Here is a 19,568-nt window from a genome sequence, read left to right as displayed (position 1 = left end):
CAAGACAAGGGCCCGTGATATCCTTCTTTAAGTAGTAGTTTCTATGCAGAGTATTTTCTTCTTTCAAGTAGTATTTTCTTTTCTATTCTAAGAACTGCTTCTTTTGTGATTCTCCAGTGATATGGGGAAAAGAATGATAGCATTATAGTATAGGTTCAATCTTATAGAAACCGAAAAGTATTTACTTGTGCAATTCCTGTGACTTCACTAATACTACACAAAATTTGACCAATATATGAAATACTTTGTAAAATTGTTAGCATTTTAATTTCCAGCAGTTCTCTGACAGATTCTGGTCATTAATTTTACTTCTGTCTTAAACTATTTTGCAAGCAAGGGCAAAAATATATGAATCCAGATAAGGAATGTCTGAACAAAATGTGAATTTGGGACAAGAAATGTCCAGCAGTAGAATGAAATTCAAGATATTTCATGCTCATGTTCTTCCAGCAGCAAGTAAAAAACAATGCAGTATGTGCTTTTATGCTAAAAAATTAATCTTTACTTCCAGATACTCTTCATTTTTCTTTAGACGAAAGGAGATTTTTGTCATCCAGTAAGTTACTGTGGCGATGCAGAGCTCTGCTGTGATTAATCTTTTCAGATGGTGTGCTCTATATTTTAAAATACATGATAAGAAGTGTTTTGTTGTTTAATATGCTATTTTTTTCCAAAGACAAAAAACAGTTAAAGGTACTCTAAACTTTCTCCTTCCTAAGTGTCCTCTGATACTGCATGCTACTGTAAATTAACCTTATCAAAATGCACATTGATGCACAATGTGCATGGCCTGAGAAATCTGCTGTGTTATCATGTTGTGTTAACTCTGATTGTAAAATAAGTTTTTACCTAGATTTCTCCACAAGTTTCCTGGCCTATTATTACGATGACACAAGAGTTCTCTGATGGGTGGAGCCTGGGCTCACATTCCACACAAGCTCATTTCAACTACTACAGGCAGGAATCTGTGAGAGCCAAGACGATCACATTCCGTTTCATAGAATTTTGACTTCTACCCTACCCAATGGACAGCCAACTGTGCACGCTTTCAGACATCCCCCTAATGCCCAGAAGTGCCACTTTTATCCTAGGATAAAAATTGCTGTATATATTCTAAGGGGAGCATAGCAAAATGACTGCATTAGCAGGGACCCAGCAATTGAGTGTGGCAGAGATACTCAATTTCTTCAGTAAAGGATCTGAATGGAGGTAGAGAAGGAAAAGGCATTTGATTTCAGAATCCCAGATCTATCTCTGACAGAGGACTCAATTTCCATGAGCCACAAGGCTGGGTGGAGCCAAGACTCCTGACATTCTCTTGACTGTGAACAGTACTCAGAGTAATAATTCAAACAGAGGAAGGCAGACCCATGGCTACTCTAACCACATTTCACATTTTGGAATCATAGCTAACCCCTGTTTTATTTATTAACTAATTGCCATGTTCCCATTGACAGAATTAAAATAGTTTCATGGAGATACATTTTCCTCAAAGGACCTACTTGATCAGATTCATACATCTGCCAAAAACACTCCTGAGCTAAAGATTTCAGTGATCACATCACACAGAAAATACCATTTCCAACCAGCACTCAAAGCTGACCTCTCAAGTGTTCCAGGCTCACAAATGGTCTGGTTGACAAACTCTGCTAAATGCCTTTCTCTGTCATCATTAAACAGAATCCTTTTCCTTTTTCTTTTTGGCTTTATGCCATTAGTGGTGATGGCTTAGTCACTAAGTTGCGTCCAATTCTTGTGACTCCAGGGACTATAGCCCTCCAGGCTCCTCTGTTCATGGGACTTTCCAAGCAAGAATACTGGAGTGGGTAGCCATTCCCTTCTACAGGGGATCTTCCTGACTCAGGGACTGAATCTGGGTACCCTGCATTGCAGACAGATTCTTTACCAGATATGCCATTAGTAGCTCAGAGAAAAATGCTTCCATTTTTATCAAACCCTCACTCTCTCTCCTCTATAACCACATTTTCTTCTCCTAGAATCAGTCAACAGTCCTCTGGTCAGAGCTCCTACTCTGATAGAACTATATACTTTGGGTTAATCAGAATCTTTAAACACCTCTACATAAATCAACACAGTTAAAATAGATATAGTAGTCTTTCAAATCGGAGAAGGCAATGGCACCCCACTCCAGTACTCTTGCCTGGAAAATCCCATGGACAGAGGAGCCTGGTAGGCTGCAGTCCATGGGGTCGCGAAGAGTCGGACACAACTGAGTGACTTCACTTTCACTTTTCCCTTTCATGCATTGGAGAAGGAAATGGCAACCCACTCCAGTGTTCTTGCCTGGAGAATCCCAGGGACGGGGGAGCCTGGTGGGCTGCCGTCTATGGGGTCGCACAGAGTCGGACACGACTGAAGCGACTTAGCAGCAGCAGCAGTCTTTCAAATCTGGTTTTTTGAGGTTACCTGCTAACCCCTGAGAGAGTAATTTCTGTGCTTACCTGCCTGCCTGTTCAGGCGGTCAGGACGTCCTTTTAGATGGTGGTATGTCATCTGTCTGCTCTTCATTAAGTCCCTCCCTGAGAACCTCTGCCGACCTCCCCACAAAGCTGTCGGCAGTTTCTTCATCCTCTTTACTGCGTCTGCCCTCTTGCCCCTGAGGTAACCAGGTTTAGGACTACAATTTTAATTGAGAATACATGGTTTACAAAATAAGAATCTGTCAAGAGTTTGCTTTCACCTGTGCTTAGTAATAAGGAAAATTCAACTCTTGCCACCCTGGAAATCTGACATCACCTTTTTGACGACAGCAAGAACATTGCCTTCCTGTATGCATCTAGAATCCATTTCACCTTGTTTGCATGAAAGAAATATCAGTTGGGCCTCTACAAGTGCCAGGGTCTGAATACTGTGATAAAAAATTACATTACTCACTTATTAACGTGGCATGTTTACCTTATAAAGAGAAGTTCTAGAGTCAGCTGTACAGTCCTAGCCACTGGTTGGGATAATATTTTTAATCTGTACTAAAGACCAGAGAAAAGTCATTGTTGATTTGATAAGAGTCTGAAAGAATACTAAAGCCTATAATGAATAAAAACAATAGAAAAAAATAAAAATTAAGATCCTTTTGAAAGCATTACAGTAAATGCTTTGGATAAGTAACACAGTCATTGTAGAAATAAATGTGGACATTGGAAAAATTAATGAATTGAAATACATAAACTAAAAACCTCACACTCAATATTTTACAAAACTTAGAAAAATCAATTAACATGTTTTACCAGATTATTCAAAAATTTTCGTTGAAAATGAAGTACATATTAGTGTGAGAAGTACATATTTTACAGTAAAGGCAGTAAAATTTTGAACCTAACTTAAAACTGGTTAAGTAGAAAACACAGCTTCTTGCCACTGGTAATGCTGAGTTAAGCTGCCCATCTCTAGGCTGTCATCTGTAGCTCTCTATTTGGACTATATTTTAATTCCCTATAGATTTCAACTAATTGACCTTGAGGGAAAGCTGAGTCTCTGTGACAATATGGTCTTCAATCACCACTGCCAACATAAATAAATGGTTCCTCTCTGGATCTATCAAGAGTAATCTGAGTGGAATTTAAGTTTTTGATAGACTTTGAAAAAAAATGAGCCCAGACATGAAATAATACCCTTTTCAACAAAAGGGCATAGGATTTAAGCTAAGATTCATGTAATAAAACGTGTTTAGCCCTTTATATTAGAAATTGGATGGTTATCTTACTGAAATCTGGACAATTCCCAAATTGATTTACACACTAATGAATATGATTTGACAGTATCCTTCACTATTGTGAGTGAATAAGTACTCGTATTCACTAAAGTGTCTGAAACACTCTCCATGTAACCAGTTTTTAAGTGTTTTTAAAATGTTAATAAAAAGTATTTTTGAGTCTCTTTGAGTATGTCTATAGATCACTTTATTTGAAATAGCACTCCTGAAATAACATTGTTGATTTTCATACACATTCATTTCTGTGAGTTTTTTATGCTTATCTAACCAAATAATTTTCCATAAAGGGATTTAATTTCTTCATCAGTGCATTTTCTTCATAGTATATGCCATCTCCTTTTCCACTTCCCTGCATACTTGTCCAAATTACTATTTTTCCCTGTTTACAAGTAAAACTTTAAAACTTCAAAGAAAAATAAAATTTAGAATGCAGTCAGTACTTGAGAAAAATACACTTGTTCAATATGAGGCTAAGAATCAGGGCAATGACAAGGAGACTACAAACAAAAACAAGAAAAAAAAACAAACTAATTGTTATTTGAAACAGGTAATTTATGCCAAAATATCTTCTCAATTTTAAGCTGTCTAGGTAGGTATTTATTTCAGTTCACACATAATTGTGAGATAAGCACAGACTGGAAAATTTCGTAAAAACAGACTATGAGACGCCTTGTTTCTCACATTATGTAAAAACAAATGTGAAGAACAGCGTATGTAAAATGACTGGGTTTAAGGGAGAGATACTGAAAAGTAAACAAAGCCAAAACAGATCTTGTTTTATTAAATCTATTATCTAAATTACTTGTGCAGACAAGAGCAATTTTATTGTTCATGTAACTTCCTGAGTATCTAGCACCTGTTAACTTCTGTTGTGAGAGGATTTGATATGGCTTTGTTTAGACCTGTATACTGTTTACTGATGCCTCTGTTGATCATATTTAAGCCCTTGAGCAGAGCATCTCATGAGAATTCTCAATTAATATCTTTGTGGGAAATTCATTTAATTCAGATATTCTCTCATAATAATCAGAGCACTTGTATTTAGTTTATCTTTAGTCTAAATTCATCCACAGTTGTATATTTAACAATGACTTATTCACTGTCTACTACAAATAAGTTTATGAGCGGCTTGCAGTTAAGCCAAATGTTAACCCTGCCCCTGCCTTCAAGTAATACATGAACCTCAATGCATGGGTCCTTAATACATGTACTTATATAGCCATGATAGAAGATGGAAGGTGATTTGTCCATAGAAGTTTAGTTTCATAGAAGGAAGAAATTATGTTCTCTGTAATAGAATAGGGTAAGGTCCTTAGAGGAGTTAACATCTGAATTAGCTATTAAGCAATCAGCAGCATCTGGTTGTGGTAAGACACCTGGAATGGAGAAACTAATAGAAAATATCTGTGGTGTAAACAGGGTAATGTGAGGGGTAGCTATAAAGAATAATGTAAAAAATGCAGGCACAGTTAGAAGTGCTTTCACATGATAATATGAAAAGAGAAATTATTATACCCTTTATACTATTAGGGATTAATTTATAATTTGAGTTGAGAACTAGGAAACCGACCTTTTGATCACTCTTTATTCTGGGACTCTGATTAGGAAGAATAGGAAATCTCCCTGCTTAATTTAGCACAATCTAGTCTTCCCAGTTTTGAGTAAAATTTAGGATATTCTTTTAGAAACAAAAAAACCTCATTCTTTTTATCAGTTTAGAAACAAAAAAAAATTCATCCTTTTTATCAGTATCAATTGTAGAATAGATCTGTAGAAGGAACTTGAGTTTCACAATAAAACTAGAACTAGTAATTATAATAGCAATGATAGCAAACAACATTTACTTCCAAAGTCAGGGGTAGAAATTTCCTAGCATTTTACATATATGAGCTTGCTTTACATATATTTGCCCTATTGTCTAAACTAGGAACTAAGAAAGGTTCAGGTAACTTACTCAAAATAATATAGCTGGTAATTGTTGGAACAGGTATTTGAAGCCAAAAGGGACACTGTGTTTTTTAAGAATTCACAAATATTCACCCAAATCTAATAACTAGCCAGGTACAGTTTAAAATCACTATCTCTATACACCTAAAACTGACACTACATTGTAAATCAACTATACTCCAAAAAAGAAAACAAAAACAAAAAAATCTGTAATCTCTAGAGAGATCTTTCAAATGTAAAATAATAAAATCAACCTTCTGTAGAGTTCTTCACTGAAAAGACACTGACTTTATTAAAGATAAAATATTAATAATTTTTAAATAAGAACAGATCATTAGTAAAAATAGAACAAGGATTTGAGTAATAATTATCTGGTGCTTCAGCTATTTCTTGCTCTACAAACTAGCTCTATTTCAGGTTCTAGATAGCCCAGAAAAAATATTTTTGCCAGTACTACCTCAAATAACCCTGGATCCTCTGGAAAAAGAAAATCTCCCCACCACAGCATGGCTATCTGACAGTCCTTAAAAAGATGAATCACAAGCTTGTCACTAAAGCAGATGTGATGTTTGAACTCCACCATTCATAAACTGAATAATGTTCCCTGATATTAGAAAAGTGATCTCTACACAAGAATTTCCCGTTCTGCATGGTAACAGAGACATCGATCTTGTTAATTCAAGTATCTCGTTCATTTCTATCTTAAGCTCAGTTCTGAAGATTTGCCCAGCCTGACCCCCATTCCTTTCCTGTTTCTGAAGAGTATTGTGGCATCAGAACATTAGGGTACCAAGCGCCTTAAAGAGCTTGGGTAGTGTGGGTCTTTGTTGTTCTTCAGTCGCCAAATCATGTCCAACTCTGCAATCCATGGACTGCACTACACCAGGCTTCCCTGTTCCTTACCATCTCCCGGAGTTTGCCCAAATTCATGGCCATTGAATTGGTGTGGATCTAGCTCATGGTTGCCTTTTCTTGCTGGTCTTTGCTGAGGGGTAATTATTTTCTATGGGACTGATTGCTGCCCGAGTTCCCACTGCATGTGTCGGAAGTCAGGACCTCCAATTCATATACTTCATCTTCCTATCCCCAAATTAAGGAATTTTCTGTTTCAATATCTCATTCAGTCATCTCCATATCCATCCTTCTCCAGGGGATCGTCCCCACCCAGGGATTGAACATAGGTCTCCCTTTACCATCTGAGCCAGCAGGGAAGCCCATCTATCTGGTCAGGATTTCTCTGTTGCCTCCTTAGAATCACTCTAAGGTGTTGTGAGAAGCCCACTAGCTCATCCACCAAGACACTGCTCTGAAAGTGAAAGTGAAGTCGCTCAGTCTTGTCCGACTCTTTGCGACCCCATGGACTGTAGCCTACCAGGCTCCTCCATCCATGGGATTTTCCAGGCAAGAGTACTGGAGTGGGTTGCCATTGCCTTATCCAGGAGATGTTCCCAACCCAGGGATTGAACGGGGGTCTCCCGCATTGTAGGCAGACGCTCTAGCGTCTGAGCCACCAGGGAAGTCTTTGCTCTAGTAATGCTATGTATCACTGTGATGCCATGCTGATGATGAGCTGCTCTACTAGGTTATACCCTGCGGAGCTGAGAGATACTTCCTTCTGCCTGGGGACTCCTACAGCATTAACGAAGAATTCCATCTTTCTTCTTGATAACAGTTACTGCAGCACCCCTGTATTTTTCACCAATTCCTGTACTGTAATAAAATGTACTCTGACTCATGTTTTCTTCACTGAACGCTTCCCTTTGTGACCATTTTCATAGTATTTATTAAGCCACATTTTTCCATCTATTTTTTCATTTGTCCTTTACTTCAAAATCCACATCCTCTTATATTTGTCACTTAAGAAATCTGGTAAAATTATCCCTGATATTTAAAATTATAAACTTTGATAAAGGTGTATGTTCTTCATTTTATTTCGTACTTGGTGCCTGTTGTGTTTTTTTGCAGTGCTAATTTGTTGCACATGACAAATGTGTTATTAAAGATACACCCATCTCTGAATTTGGGTGTTGCACAGTCTATTTAGCTGTTTAAAATTATTTCAATTTTTAGAGTATAAATAACTGGACTAATGAACTGTCACAAAAATGTATATCTAAAGTAACTGAAATGACTGTCATTTTTTATGGTTATATATTCACAAAGATTCATTCAGGAAACAAGATTTAGTCAATTTGATGTCATTTTTCAATCACCCTCCTTTATTCAGCATTCTTCAAGGACAAAGAAAAAAGTTTCATTCACATTTACATTTTTAGGGCAATAAATACTATGCAATATATTAAAAAGTGACCTGTACTGATGTGATGCCCCAAATGCCTAGCAATATAAAACATTACCTTCTTAGCTTGAGAGAAAAGCCAAATTATTATTTGGCCATATTTGGGTCCAAATAATATAATTTCAAAAATGATGTAGAATTTAAAATAATAATCACATATCAGTTAAAGGTATAGCATGTTATAATTGCTGGTTTACCATGTTTTTCTAATTTTAATCCAGAACTCAAGAGCTATACCCTCAACTCATAATGCGTTTAATACAATCTCTGTTGCAGGTTACTTAGTTATAGAAAATCCATCAAGTAAGTTTGTTAAGTATCTTTTCTTCTTTTTGAATACCAACTCTAGATTCCCTGATTCAATGAATCTTAATGTGTGGTTCCTTTTTTGTATGTTTGGTAGAAAAACCTCCAAGCTGGATATAAATCATAAAAGCATGACTAATTGCATGGTAACTGGAGAAATGCTTTCTCTCTCTCTGGGGTGAAGCCTGCATGTCTGTATTTTAGCTTGGGAAGTAATACAGGGATATCTAAACTCCTTAGGGTTTAGAAACCATGTCATTATGAGAATGAGGTCACTGCAATATTTTATATCTTCTAAAACCTTGTAATGTATAAAATGTTCTCTGTATGACAAAGAGGTATTATATGCATTAGGATTCAATGATAACTTTATGCCCTTACATTTACTTGAAAAACTTTCTTCATTAAAATGTGCAATCATTCATTTAAAGTCACTTAAAATTTGAAGGATTTCTGTACCATGAAATACAGGGAAAGTGAACTCAAAGAGGGAAAGCTAATTTTGTAAATATGACAGGGTGACTTTAAAGGGCTGTGTGGTTTTGAAATGTCCTGTGTGCTCTTAACTGGTCAACTATAAAGGCAGTGTCCAGACTAAAGAAAAAGAACTGAACCTAACTCCATTTTATACCTTTCTTTGCTTGGAGGCCGATAAGCAAGAAATCCTTCCTGCAACATGTTGAAGAGCTTTGCACAAACAACAACCTAAAGTTTCAAGAGGAATTTTCGGTATGTTTCCAGCAGTTGTCACAACATTGCCAGACCTCCAGTCGTTTCATGTGTCACATTTCATGTCCCGTTTAAGCTTGCAAGGCCATGCAGGACTCGGGCCGTGATAATCAATACCCAATTACCAGGTTGATTGTTTGGGTAGTAACATTACACTGAGCAGCCTCTGGTGCAACCTGAACAGAATTATTCACCTACTGTGTCAGGAAAAGGTGCTGCTCCTCAGACTTCCCCCAGCAAGGGCAACCTGGCCCCGTTTGCTCTCTGCTCATCACCCAGATGTAGAAGCAACCCTAGAATGCTGGATGCATTGGTTTTTGTGTGTGTGCAAGGTTTGGGTGGTATCATATATTTCAATAACTTTTAGATTTAGAAACTAAATAAGTTCATTTCCTATTTGCCTGCTTAGTTTATGTTAGTGGTATAGATGAGCCTGAGAACAGAATTTGATGTTTCCAGAAATTATAAAATACAATGTTTTTTAGAACTGTACAAAAATAGATAAATAACACCTGTGCTTTACAGGCTTATTTTTAAATCATGGAATAAGTACTCTATTACATTAAAGAGAATATATGAAGTTAAGAACTTGTCACTTTAAGACTATTTGAAAGTTAGAACATTAATTTTATTGCTTTTAGCATTTTATATATCTACAAAATTGAAATTACATTAAGAACATAAGGCATGTCTTAGATCTACAAGCTATCTTAAAATTTGTGAGCCCCTTTCCTGACTTATTTTGTATGAGAAAAATAAAAACAGATTTCTAAATGTTACCAAATATTACTGTTTTTTCATGAACGTTTTAGTGTGTGAACAAAACTCAAACAATTGGCTTGGATAATTCAGGACTGTAATATTTCAGTCTCTCAGGGAGTAATAACAAAAATGTGAGAAGATTAATGGTATCTCCTACAGTTTTGGTTATGCTTCTTAAATATTGATCTGGACTTAACAAAATCAGTGGTACCATAAAACTCTTCTTAGCATTTATACAGCAAGAGCTTTCAACTTTTCAGGAACCAAAGGGTAGTTTCATTAGAATGTAGCGAATATAGTTCCATTATACATGACTGAGTATCTGAAAAGTTTTATTAGCAATAACATTTTCACATATACTGAGAAGGTTTAACTGTTTTGGAGATCATGGTTTTAAGTACTTGGGTTTTATATATGTTGTGTGTATATACTAAGTAAATAGATATAAATATGTAAGGACATGGCTTTTTTTAATTGCTTTCAATCCTACTGCTGTGTCAATTTTTAAAGCAAAACTTTTTAACAAATGCATCTTTGAGGCATATATTTGATAAACCTTGTAACTCAGGTCATATTCACTTACACGTTAAATATCAATAAGCTCCTACTTGAACTAGGCACTGATATATGTCAATTCAGCATTTGATAGCTAGGTGACCTTGGGCAAATTACCTAAACTCTCTGTTCTTCGGTGTCCTCCATCTGTACCTATCTTACTGAGTTGTGAATACTAAACTGATTGAATGATGTGTAATACTAAGAACAGTGGCTGGCACAATAAGCATTTGCTATTACAATGATGATTTCTACCATAAAGAAGTTCATATTTATGATAAGAACTGCAGACGTGTCTAAGAAATCACAAATACACAGAGTCCTGATAGAGATACGCAGAAAGAAGTGAGCCTCAACTCTGTCTGCAGAGCAATCAGAAAAGACGTTACAAAAAAGTGACTGGCCAGATGAACTTTAAGACAGCGGAAGTCCAATGAGTAGAGAAAGCGGAAAAGGTATTCTAGAGAGAAAGAGGGAATGCAAAAGCGTAAGGATGCAAAACAGTCTCACTCAGCTGTGATCCACTAACAAGCAGAAACAGAAGGAGAAAGAGCTAAGTATTTAGGAGGGTTGGTTGAAGCCCCATGTGCCCTGATAAGAAGGCCACTGAGTGTAATATTACTAACCAAACAATCGACCTGGTAACTGAATATTGATTATCAAGGCCAGAGTCATTTCAATCTATAAATGGAAACTTCTGTAAACACAGAATAGAAGGTGATTCCAATTCACCTTTCTTTTCCCCTCTATTTGCCTCATATAAACATGCTGATATATATTCCCAAAACCTAACACAAGGAAGCTGTTCTAGGATTCCTCAATTGGTTAAAAATTTTTTCGAAGCCTTTGGTGCCAGAACACCAGAATTCAGATGCTTAACCTTGTCCCTCTTCTCTAACACATACATACATGCAAAAGACTGTCCAGAATTCTCGGAGGAAAAATAAGGGAGAAGGGAAAATTATCCAATTAAAAAAATAATTTTTAATAATGCTGAAAAATTGCAAACCCCCCAGTTTTAGCACTTCTAAGGGATTCTGGTAAATTGAGACATTTCTAATATGGAAAACTATAAATTTCATAAATGTAAATCATCAGCTCGATAAAATAACCTATTTTCTTGCACAGCTTTTTAAATGATCAAGGGATATCATCATTTTCCACTAAAATATCAATAACAGAGCTCCCTGACAATCCCTCAGTGTCTGATATTTCTTAATCACACCTTTGCATTCTGCTATCGATTTAACAATGCCCACTGAGAACAGCAATTGACCTTTGGCATCTTCTCAAACTGACCAATGTTGTACCAATTAATAGGCATGAAATCACACTGCCCAAGGAGAAAAAAACAAAAAATAAATCACCAACTCCCTTCCCCTAGTAAGTAGATGTTGAAATATTAAATAATACACAGGGAATATTTGATGAAACCATCAGTAAAGTATGAAGGGAGTCGCTAGCATGGTTGCCGCACCTCAGACTTCACAGAGGACAGAGAAATCATGCCAGAGAAAGCAGGAGCCCAGAGGACCAGCTCCAAGTGGGGTATTTTCAGTGTAAGTTCATCTAAGTTCTTTACTGTTCACTTGACCTTGCTTCTGCAGTTATGAGAAGTGTTTTCGTTTTAAAAATAAAAGGACTTAGAATAGTCTTTTACTAAGTGGAACTTCGAGTTGACTTCTGAAATAAATCTAAACTTTGCAATGACTTCAATCCACAGGAATTACCAAAATTTCTTCAGGATCTCTCTTCAACTGATGCTGATCTGCCTTGGAACAGAGCAAAAAACCGCTTTCCAAACATAAAACCATGTATGTGTACATACTGTTTCTGCTTTTAGATACTGAAAGCTTTTCAAATGAGTGCAAAATGCACTTCAGCATTCTTCTTAAATATGTGTTACATATTAATTGAATTATAATAATGCATTTTATTAGCAGCAACTTATAAATTGTATTTCTTTGGCTTTGTTAATATTGACTAAAGTTAATGTACATGGGTTTCAGCTTGTTCACACAAGGTTTATTCATGCAGGTGTAAGAAACTGTAGCCCCAGTACTTTCTGAGCTTTGTAATTTAACCCCAGGAACAAACCTCTCTCATATCTTCCTATAGACCTAGTTCTCAAATGAAGAGAGAAAGTTCATGTGTAACTGTGCACATTACTTTCCTTAAGAGCATGGCAGTGCTTTGTAAAGGAATATAAAAAAGTGCATTGCAAAATATTTGTTGAAGATCAGAGTAAATGTGTGATTACCAGGGTTGGTTTTTACAAAGGAGGCAGGCTTGTGCTTTACCACAGACAACATTTTTCAATCAGTAAGAAACCGTAGTACATGCCACGCTGTTATTATGTCCTTAAATGTCATTAAAACAAATGTGTATACTGATGTGGAAAAAGCAAACCATATTATTGATGTAAGAATTAGCAGTAATATGAAAGAAAAAACATAGCATCCCTCTTTAAATGCTGTGTTTGCTATATTTTTCAACATGTTATCCTACTAAGTATATTCTGATTCAATACATTTTTATATTATAAAATTAAAAAGTGATATGTTAAGTTCTGAAATGTTGTCAATACTGTTTTAAAGTCTAGAGTTTAAAAATATTCCTAATTTTATATTAGTGTATATATATTTTTCTATGTTCTATGCCTTTTCAAAACTGTATTGGGGAAAATTCCATACATATAAAAATTGAACTCTTCTGTCTAGAAAGACACAGACTTTGAGAAATATGTCATCACAGAAGGTAAAATCATAAGGATATGGATAGCCCCCCCAAAAAATGGACCATATTGTGTTATTCTAGAACTAGAGGATAACTGAGGCATGAAGTAAACAAATTTAGGGAAACATGATCTAGAAGTCAGTAACCTAATGGAATCTGTTAATTCCCAAGAATTAGAAAAGGATGAAAATACAAATAGCTTTAATCACCTAAAATCCTTCCCGGAACAAAACAAATCATAGGTAAATGGCTTTAAGAGTGAGTTGACAAATAAGGCATCTTTGTAGGAAACAAGGAATGTTAGTATTACATCCTTAAATCCCTCTGGCATGACCTTTCTTAGTAAGTCCTTTTGTTTTCCCTTTCAGAGAGTTAACCTGGGTGGGATACATCCTAAGTTTAAGAGATATGAAAAGTCTCAGGTTTTTATATCCATCCATATCTAAATGTCCTTCAGATTCTCTGCTTCATGCTTAATGATATCCTGTGAAAATAAATACACAAACTGTCTGATTGAAGGACAGTTACTATGGAATATTTAATATTTATTTGCAATAGTGTATGTGGCTGAAGTAATGTATATCACTGTATATAATTATATATAGGTAGATAAAACATACCTAGCTTACTTCCAAAGATTGAAGCATATCTGACTTTAAATATATAAAAATTTGATATGTGAGATTTTTTATATGTAACATTTTGATCTTTTGTTATTAAGATTTCAGTGCATTATTTTCTGGGTTCAGATAATGGCCATTAAAGTCATACAGTGCTAGCTTGCTAGCACTTACAGCATAAGGAGAATATAACTAAACAAACATCCTTAAAATAAGGAGAACTGAGGAGTAAGACAATCCCAATAGCTGAGGCTAAGACAAAAATAACTTGTGATGGGTAAGACAAGAAATAACTGTAAATCAAGGATGTTTGGGAATATCATAAGCATTGCATACATTTTTTTTCCACCTTTGCTAGAGCCAAAGGAATAATATCCAATTATTTTCTGTTTTTTCTTGATTTCAGTACAGAAAACTTAGTAATTTTTCAAATAATATTCTACATCCACATCTGATATCCTTTAATGGGTTTTTGGGCTAAAGTTTTTTCTTAACTGTCCTCTTAAAGAACTGGAAGTTCTATAAGAAATAATTTTATTAGGCATAATTTTATACTTTTCAATAATTTTATTAAGAATTTATTAATTCAACTAGTACATACTACCTGCCATATAGTAAAATGACTAAAAACGTGGGCTCTAATCAAACTTCCTGGGTTGCGTTTCTGTTTACCTAACAACTACTTTAGTTGTTGGATATTATTTAGTAATGTCGACCGCATAACTTTAAGGATTAGATAAAATAATCATGTAAATCACTTTACCCAATATAGAACACAGGAAGCTCTCAATCAATATTAGTTCTTATGGTTGTTAGTAATCAGTAAATTGCTTATTTTTAAAAGCCTCTAAGTTTCTGGGTGACTAAAATTTAGTTACAGGCCCTTAGGGTCTATGGTCTGGAGATAACAAACCTACTTCCCTAATCTGGGTTGGAAGACAAGCTGTAAACTCACATCCTCTCATTCGGGCAAACAGACCCATATGCTCCCAGCTCCCTCCCACCATGACATATACACATACACACACACACACAGAAAATGCAATATTTAAACTAATATATTCTCCCATTGTGTTTGCAGAGAAGACATAAAGTTGGAAGAAGTGTTTTTTTTCTCCCATAGAGAATGAATTCATTTTAGTAGAGTCTGAATTTTAGCTGGAGCCAGCTAAGTGAGATCCACTGTTTCCCCTGAGTAATGTAGAAAGAAGGATTTCAAATATCACAGTACATTTTAGAACATATTAGCTTACAGGACTTTAAGATACTAGAATTAGCAGCAAATGTGTGCAGAAGAGATTTCCAAATCTCTGTTTGACAGGACACTGTGACCTTGAGAAGCGTTCCAACACCATGAAGAAAAGTTTAGCTTGCTGTTGACTCAGTTCAGTTGACTCGGAGAGTTCACTCAGATATTTAGTGAACAGAAAACTGATGGCTTCCCTTTCTTAGTTGCATGACTGGCCACAGCGTCATTAAGATTGGCACATCATACCAAATTTAAAATCTTTGGGACAGAAATGGTTTGTGTAATCTGCTTGAATGATCCCCCTTATTGGATTCAAACACATTGGTTGGGTCATTATACTTACCTAAAGATACAGCAAAGTCATTTCACATATAACATGTGCTTAATTCTAAGAACTTGAGAGTGTGTTCTGTGTTCCATACAGAGCTATACGTTTTGTAAACTTTCATATGTTTTCCTCAGAGGATTCTACAAAATAAATATTATAACTATATGTTATAGCTGAGGTAACAAAGAAACGGAGAAGGGAAACAATTCACCCAAGGCCATAAACGGCAGATAGACAGAGCGTCTGGATTCCCACTCAAACCCACTTTCCCATTTTTGCTCCACTGCTCACTGCCTTCCCAGGAAGGTTTATTTTAAAACCTCAGAAGAATTTAGTGACAGATAACTTTGTATCATTTCTTTGTCTAATGAAAATGAGCACTGGACATTTCAACTGTAAAACCAATTTGGCAAAGATTCTCAGGGAAAAATAATTTTTGATACTTTTCTTTGAAGAAAAATAATGGGAAAACGGTTATCTAATTTTGCTAGACTGTAAAACAGTCTAAATAACAGTAATTCAAAGTTTGGTGTGAAAGAAGGAATAGGCATCTAAATTAAAGAACTCCAGAAATAGACCCAAACACAGAGAAAACCAGTATATGGTAAAGTAGTATTTTGAATAAGGGGGTAAGGGTGCATGCACTATTTATTGTTCTAAATGGCAACAAACAATAAAACATAGATTTTCCCTCATTCTGTCCCCAAATAAAAGAAGCCCAATGGATCAAAAATCAAAATATTTAAAACAAGCAATAAAACCTATTAAAGCTCTGGAAGACACTATGAATGAATCCGTGAAGAATATTGGTGTGACAAAGCCTTTTGTATGTATCACGCAGAAAGCCACAGTGAAAAATGAGAACTTTGACTACAATACATATAAATTTTACGTATGGCAAGATAGCTAACAGATAAATTAAGTGAGTCAAAGACAAATGACAAAAAAATTTTCAATACATGTAACATTTTTAGTATAAAATATATTAAAAAATAAAAATAGTATAATATGAAAAGGCAATTACAGAAAAGATATTTAAAATGGCCAATACACAAGCAAAGATGCTCACTTTCACTCATAGTTAAGGCAATCAAAATAAATACTAAATCAATCTGTGTCTCTCAGGTCATAAATTAAAACGTTTATTTATTTATTTATTTTTTAGATGGACCTTTGTTGGCAAAGTAATCTCTGCTTTTTTTTTCTAATTTTATTTTATTTTTAAACTTCACATAATTGTATTAGTTTTGCCAAATATCAAAGTAGTATCTCATGGTGGTGTTCAAACTGTTCAAACACTTTTGTTCAGAGTGAACTGATATAGTTTGAGAACAATTCATCAGTCTTCCAAAATTTGAGAAGCACAATATGATTTGGGAATTTTACTGCTGGTAATGCAGTCTACAAATAGACTCCAACATATATGCAAAATTTCAGTTATTTATTCAGCATTTTACAATAACAAAATGATACGATTTTCAATCATCCTGAAGAGCTAAATAAGTATGTTATATTCACAATGAAATACTATACGATCTTTTAAAGTAATGAACTGTTAGGTCAGTAAAGGTATTTGTTCAGGCTTTTCCATAACATGTTATGGAAAAATTTGAGCAAACTTTATGGACAACTCAATAGATATTGTTATTTGCACTAATATGGAAAGATATAGCTAAATAAAATTTTTTGCAGAATAGAGGGACTAGCACCCCATTTGTGGTTAATTTTATATGACTACGTATAGAAAATCCTGGAAATAAATATGAGAACATATTAACAGTCATTGTCTTTAGGTTGTGGAAATATGGAATAAGAGAGAACTTTTACTTTAAAATTTTACAGCCATCTGTAATTTTCAAATATCAGAAAGTTCTTTGTATTTTATAGAAAAAAGTAATGGTAATTTAAAAAGTAAATTAATATTAGTATCTTATCTTTCCTTCTAGACAACAATAACAGAGTGAAGCTGACAGCTGATGCTAGTATTCCAGGATCAGATTATATTAATGCCAGCTATGTTTCTGTAAGTTGCTATTTTATATATATTTTTTATAAAACATAAATACTACAATAATGTTACTCTTCCAACTACTGAAAACAAGAAATTCATTACAACCTCCATAGATTTAATGTACCAGTTCCCTACAACATTAAGTATATATACGATGTTTTATACATGCGGAAATTGAAGCTCCAAATAGAGATTGCAATTTACCCAACAATCATTTCGCTAATAAGCAGCAGATGTCCAACTTCAAACTACATATCCCCTGGACTGTCCACTGTTTCCAGTATTTGTCAGAAGATCCTCTGAATACAATAAGGTCAGCCAATTTTTCAAAGAAAATTAGTCAAATGGATAGTCATGTCCATATTATATAAAAACCCATTGTGCTCTTCTTCCCTTCGAGATTTTCAGTCCCTCAAGGGGACTATGATGCCATGTTCTTTCCACCCTCTGCTACTTAGAGAATGTGTACTCTTTTGCAGCCACTCAATAAACATATCTTAAGTGAACCAATGTGGGATAAACTGTGATAAATATCACAGATAATAAATGCTTGCCACATAGGATCGAAAATGGAATATAACCAGAGTGTTCCAAGGAGATCTTTCTCCATGACTCTTGCTCTCTCAATGGTCACCACTATCTTAGGAACACAGAAACCTTATATGCACCCAAGACCTCCACTTGGGTTGACACAACCATGAAACCTCAGAGGAGGAATTGCTCTTGTGGTTATTTAATCCAGTCACTTAGAAAATCTTTCTGAAAAATTACTGATAATTAGAGATTAGCCTCTCTTGGCACTGACTCACCTACTTTCTCCCTAAGGCAGATGATTCTATCTCTGAACTAATCAAATATACAGTTGTGGTTTGTTTTTAGAAAACTGCAAATAAAAAGCTTAATTTCAGAAACTGAGTTCACCATGTATAAATACACTAAAACATAGTCAATGCAAATTCAGATTAATAATAAGTACAGTATCTTAACAAAATGACAACTTTTCTCAAAGGTAATAGGCAAATCAGTGATGTGGTTCACCCAGAATATTTAACTAGTTTGAGTTAAGAAAACGAACTCTTCTCTAGATGGGAAAGGAAAGGATGGAGCAACACATAAGCAAAGCCCCAGTGGGACCAAATGAAACGGCAGGCCTGGGCCAGAGGTTGAGGCAAAAAGTTTGAAGACGTTTTATTGTTAAAAGAAAAAAAAAAAAAAAAAAAAAACGACTGATCCTCCATCCTGATCCCTGGGATTCTAAACTACCCCACTGATGGCTGAATCTTCAATATTATGAAAAAGAAAACCTAAAATACCTAACGCTATTCTTACAACTGTTAATATAGCAATCTTCTTCCCTGTTAATAAGCCACCTCTTCTAGAAAGAACTGTATACATAATTTGATCAAATATAAATACGGAACACTTCATGAATTTGCCTGTCATTCCTGTGCAGCACCCACGCTAATCTTCTCTGTATCTTTCCAAGTTTAGTGTATGTGCTTGCTTATAGTATATGTGCTGCCAAAGCAAGCACATACAGTTTTTTAAAAACAAGATGTGTACTCTTAAATCTTCAGTGGTGGTGAAGTACCTACTTCAATTCTAATAGGTAGCAAGGTTAACCATGGTTCTCATTGTGATTCTACAGATACCTGAAGCTTTCCTATACTGCCCATACTCCCATTTTAAAAAAATTTTCTTCTTATTCATCATCTTCTCACCTAGGCCTGCCATTTCATTTGGTCCCACTGGGGCTCTGCTTCTGTATTGCTCCATCCTTTCCCCAACATCAAACATAACCTGTCCTGTGTCCCACTCCCCACAAGCCTCTGTTAAGAGGGAAAAGAATTCATTCATTCTAAATTTTACTTTGGTTAGTGATTACTCCAAAATGCCAATTATCAGTTCAGTTCAGTCACTCAGTCATGTCCGACTCTGTGCGACCCCATGAATCACAGCACGCCAGGCCTCCCTGTCCATCACCAACTCCCGGAGTTCACTCAAACTCATGTCCATAGAGTCAGTGATGTCATCCAGCCATCGCATCCTCTGTCATCCCCTTTTCCTCCTGCCCCCAATCCCTCCCAGCATCAGAGTCTTTTCCAATGAGTCAACTCTTCGCATCAGATGGCCAAAGTACTGGAGTTTCAGCTTTAGCATCATTCCTTCCAAAGAAATCCCAGGGCTGATCTCCTTCAGAATGGACTGGTTGGATCCCCTTGCAGTCCAAGGGACTCGCAAGAGTCTTCTCCAACACCACAGTTCAAAAGCATCAATTCTTCGGCACTCAGCTTTC

At 35.5% G+C, this 19,568-nt stretch overlaps 1 protein-coding gene and 1 non-coding gene across 2 annotated transcripts in view; one reads left to right on the top strand and one right to left on the bottom strand.

The window, feature by feature from the left end:
• Window positions 1-19,568, top strand: part of PTPRQ (protein tyrosine phosphatase receptor type Q) — a 282,762-nt gene that overhangs the window by 241,625 nt on the left and 21,569 nt on the right. The window contains exons 44-46 of the mRNA XM_055586942.1: window positions 8,930-9,011; window positions 12,052-12,142; window positions 17,208-17,284. Of these exons, the coding sequence (XP_055442917.1) occupies window positions 8,930-9,011; window positions 12,052-12,142; window positions 17,208-17,284 (250 nt within the window). The remainder of the gene's footprint in view (window positions 1-8,929; window positions 9,012-12,051; window positions 12,143-17,207; window positions 17,285-19,568) is intronic.
• LOC129642542 (U6 spliceosomal RNA) lies at window positions 18,681-18,785 on the bottom strand. The gene has a single exon (XR_008709806.1). It is a non-coding gene; the product is annotated as a U6 spliceosomal RNA (small nuclear RNA).

Source organism: Bubalus kerabau, chromosome 1 (assembly GCF_029407905.1).
Source record: "Bubalus kerabau isolate K-KA32 ecotype Philippines breed swamp buffalo chromosome 1, PCC_UOA_SB_1v2, whole genome shotgun sequence".
NCBI classification, from domain to species: Eukaryota; Metazoa; Chordata; class Mammalia; order Artiodactyla; family Bovidae; genus Bubalus; species Bubalus kerabau.
This window is presented reverse-complemented; position numbering and strand designations above follow the sequence as displayed.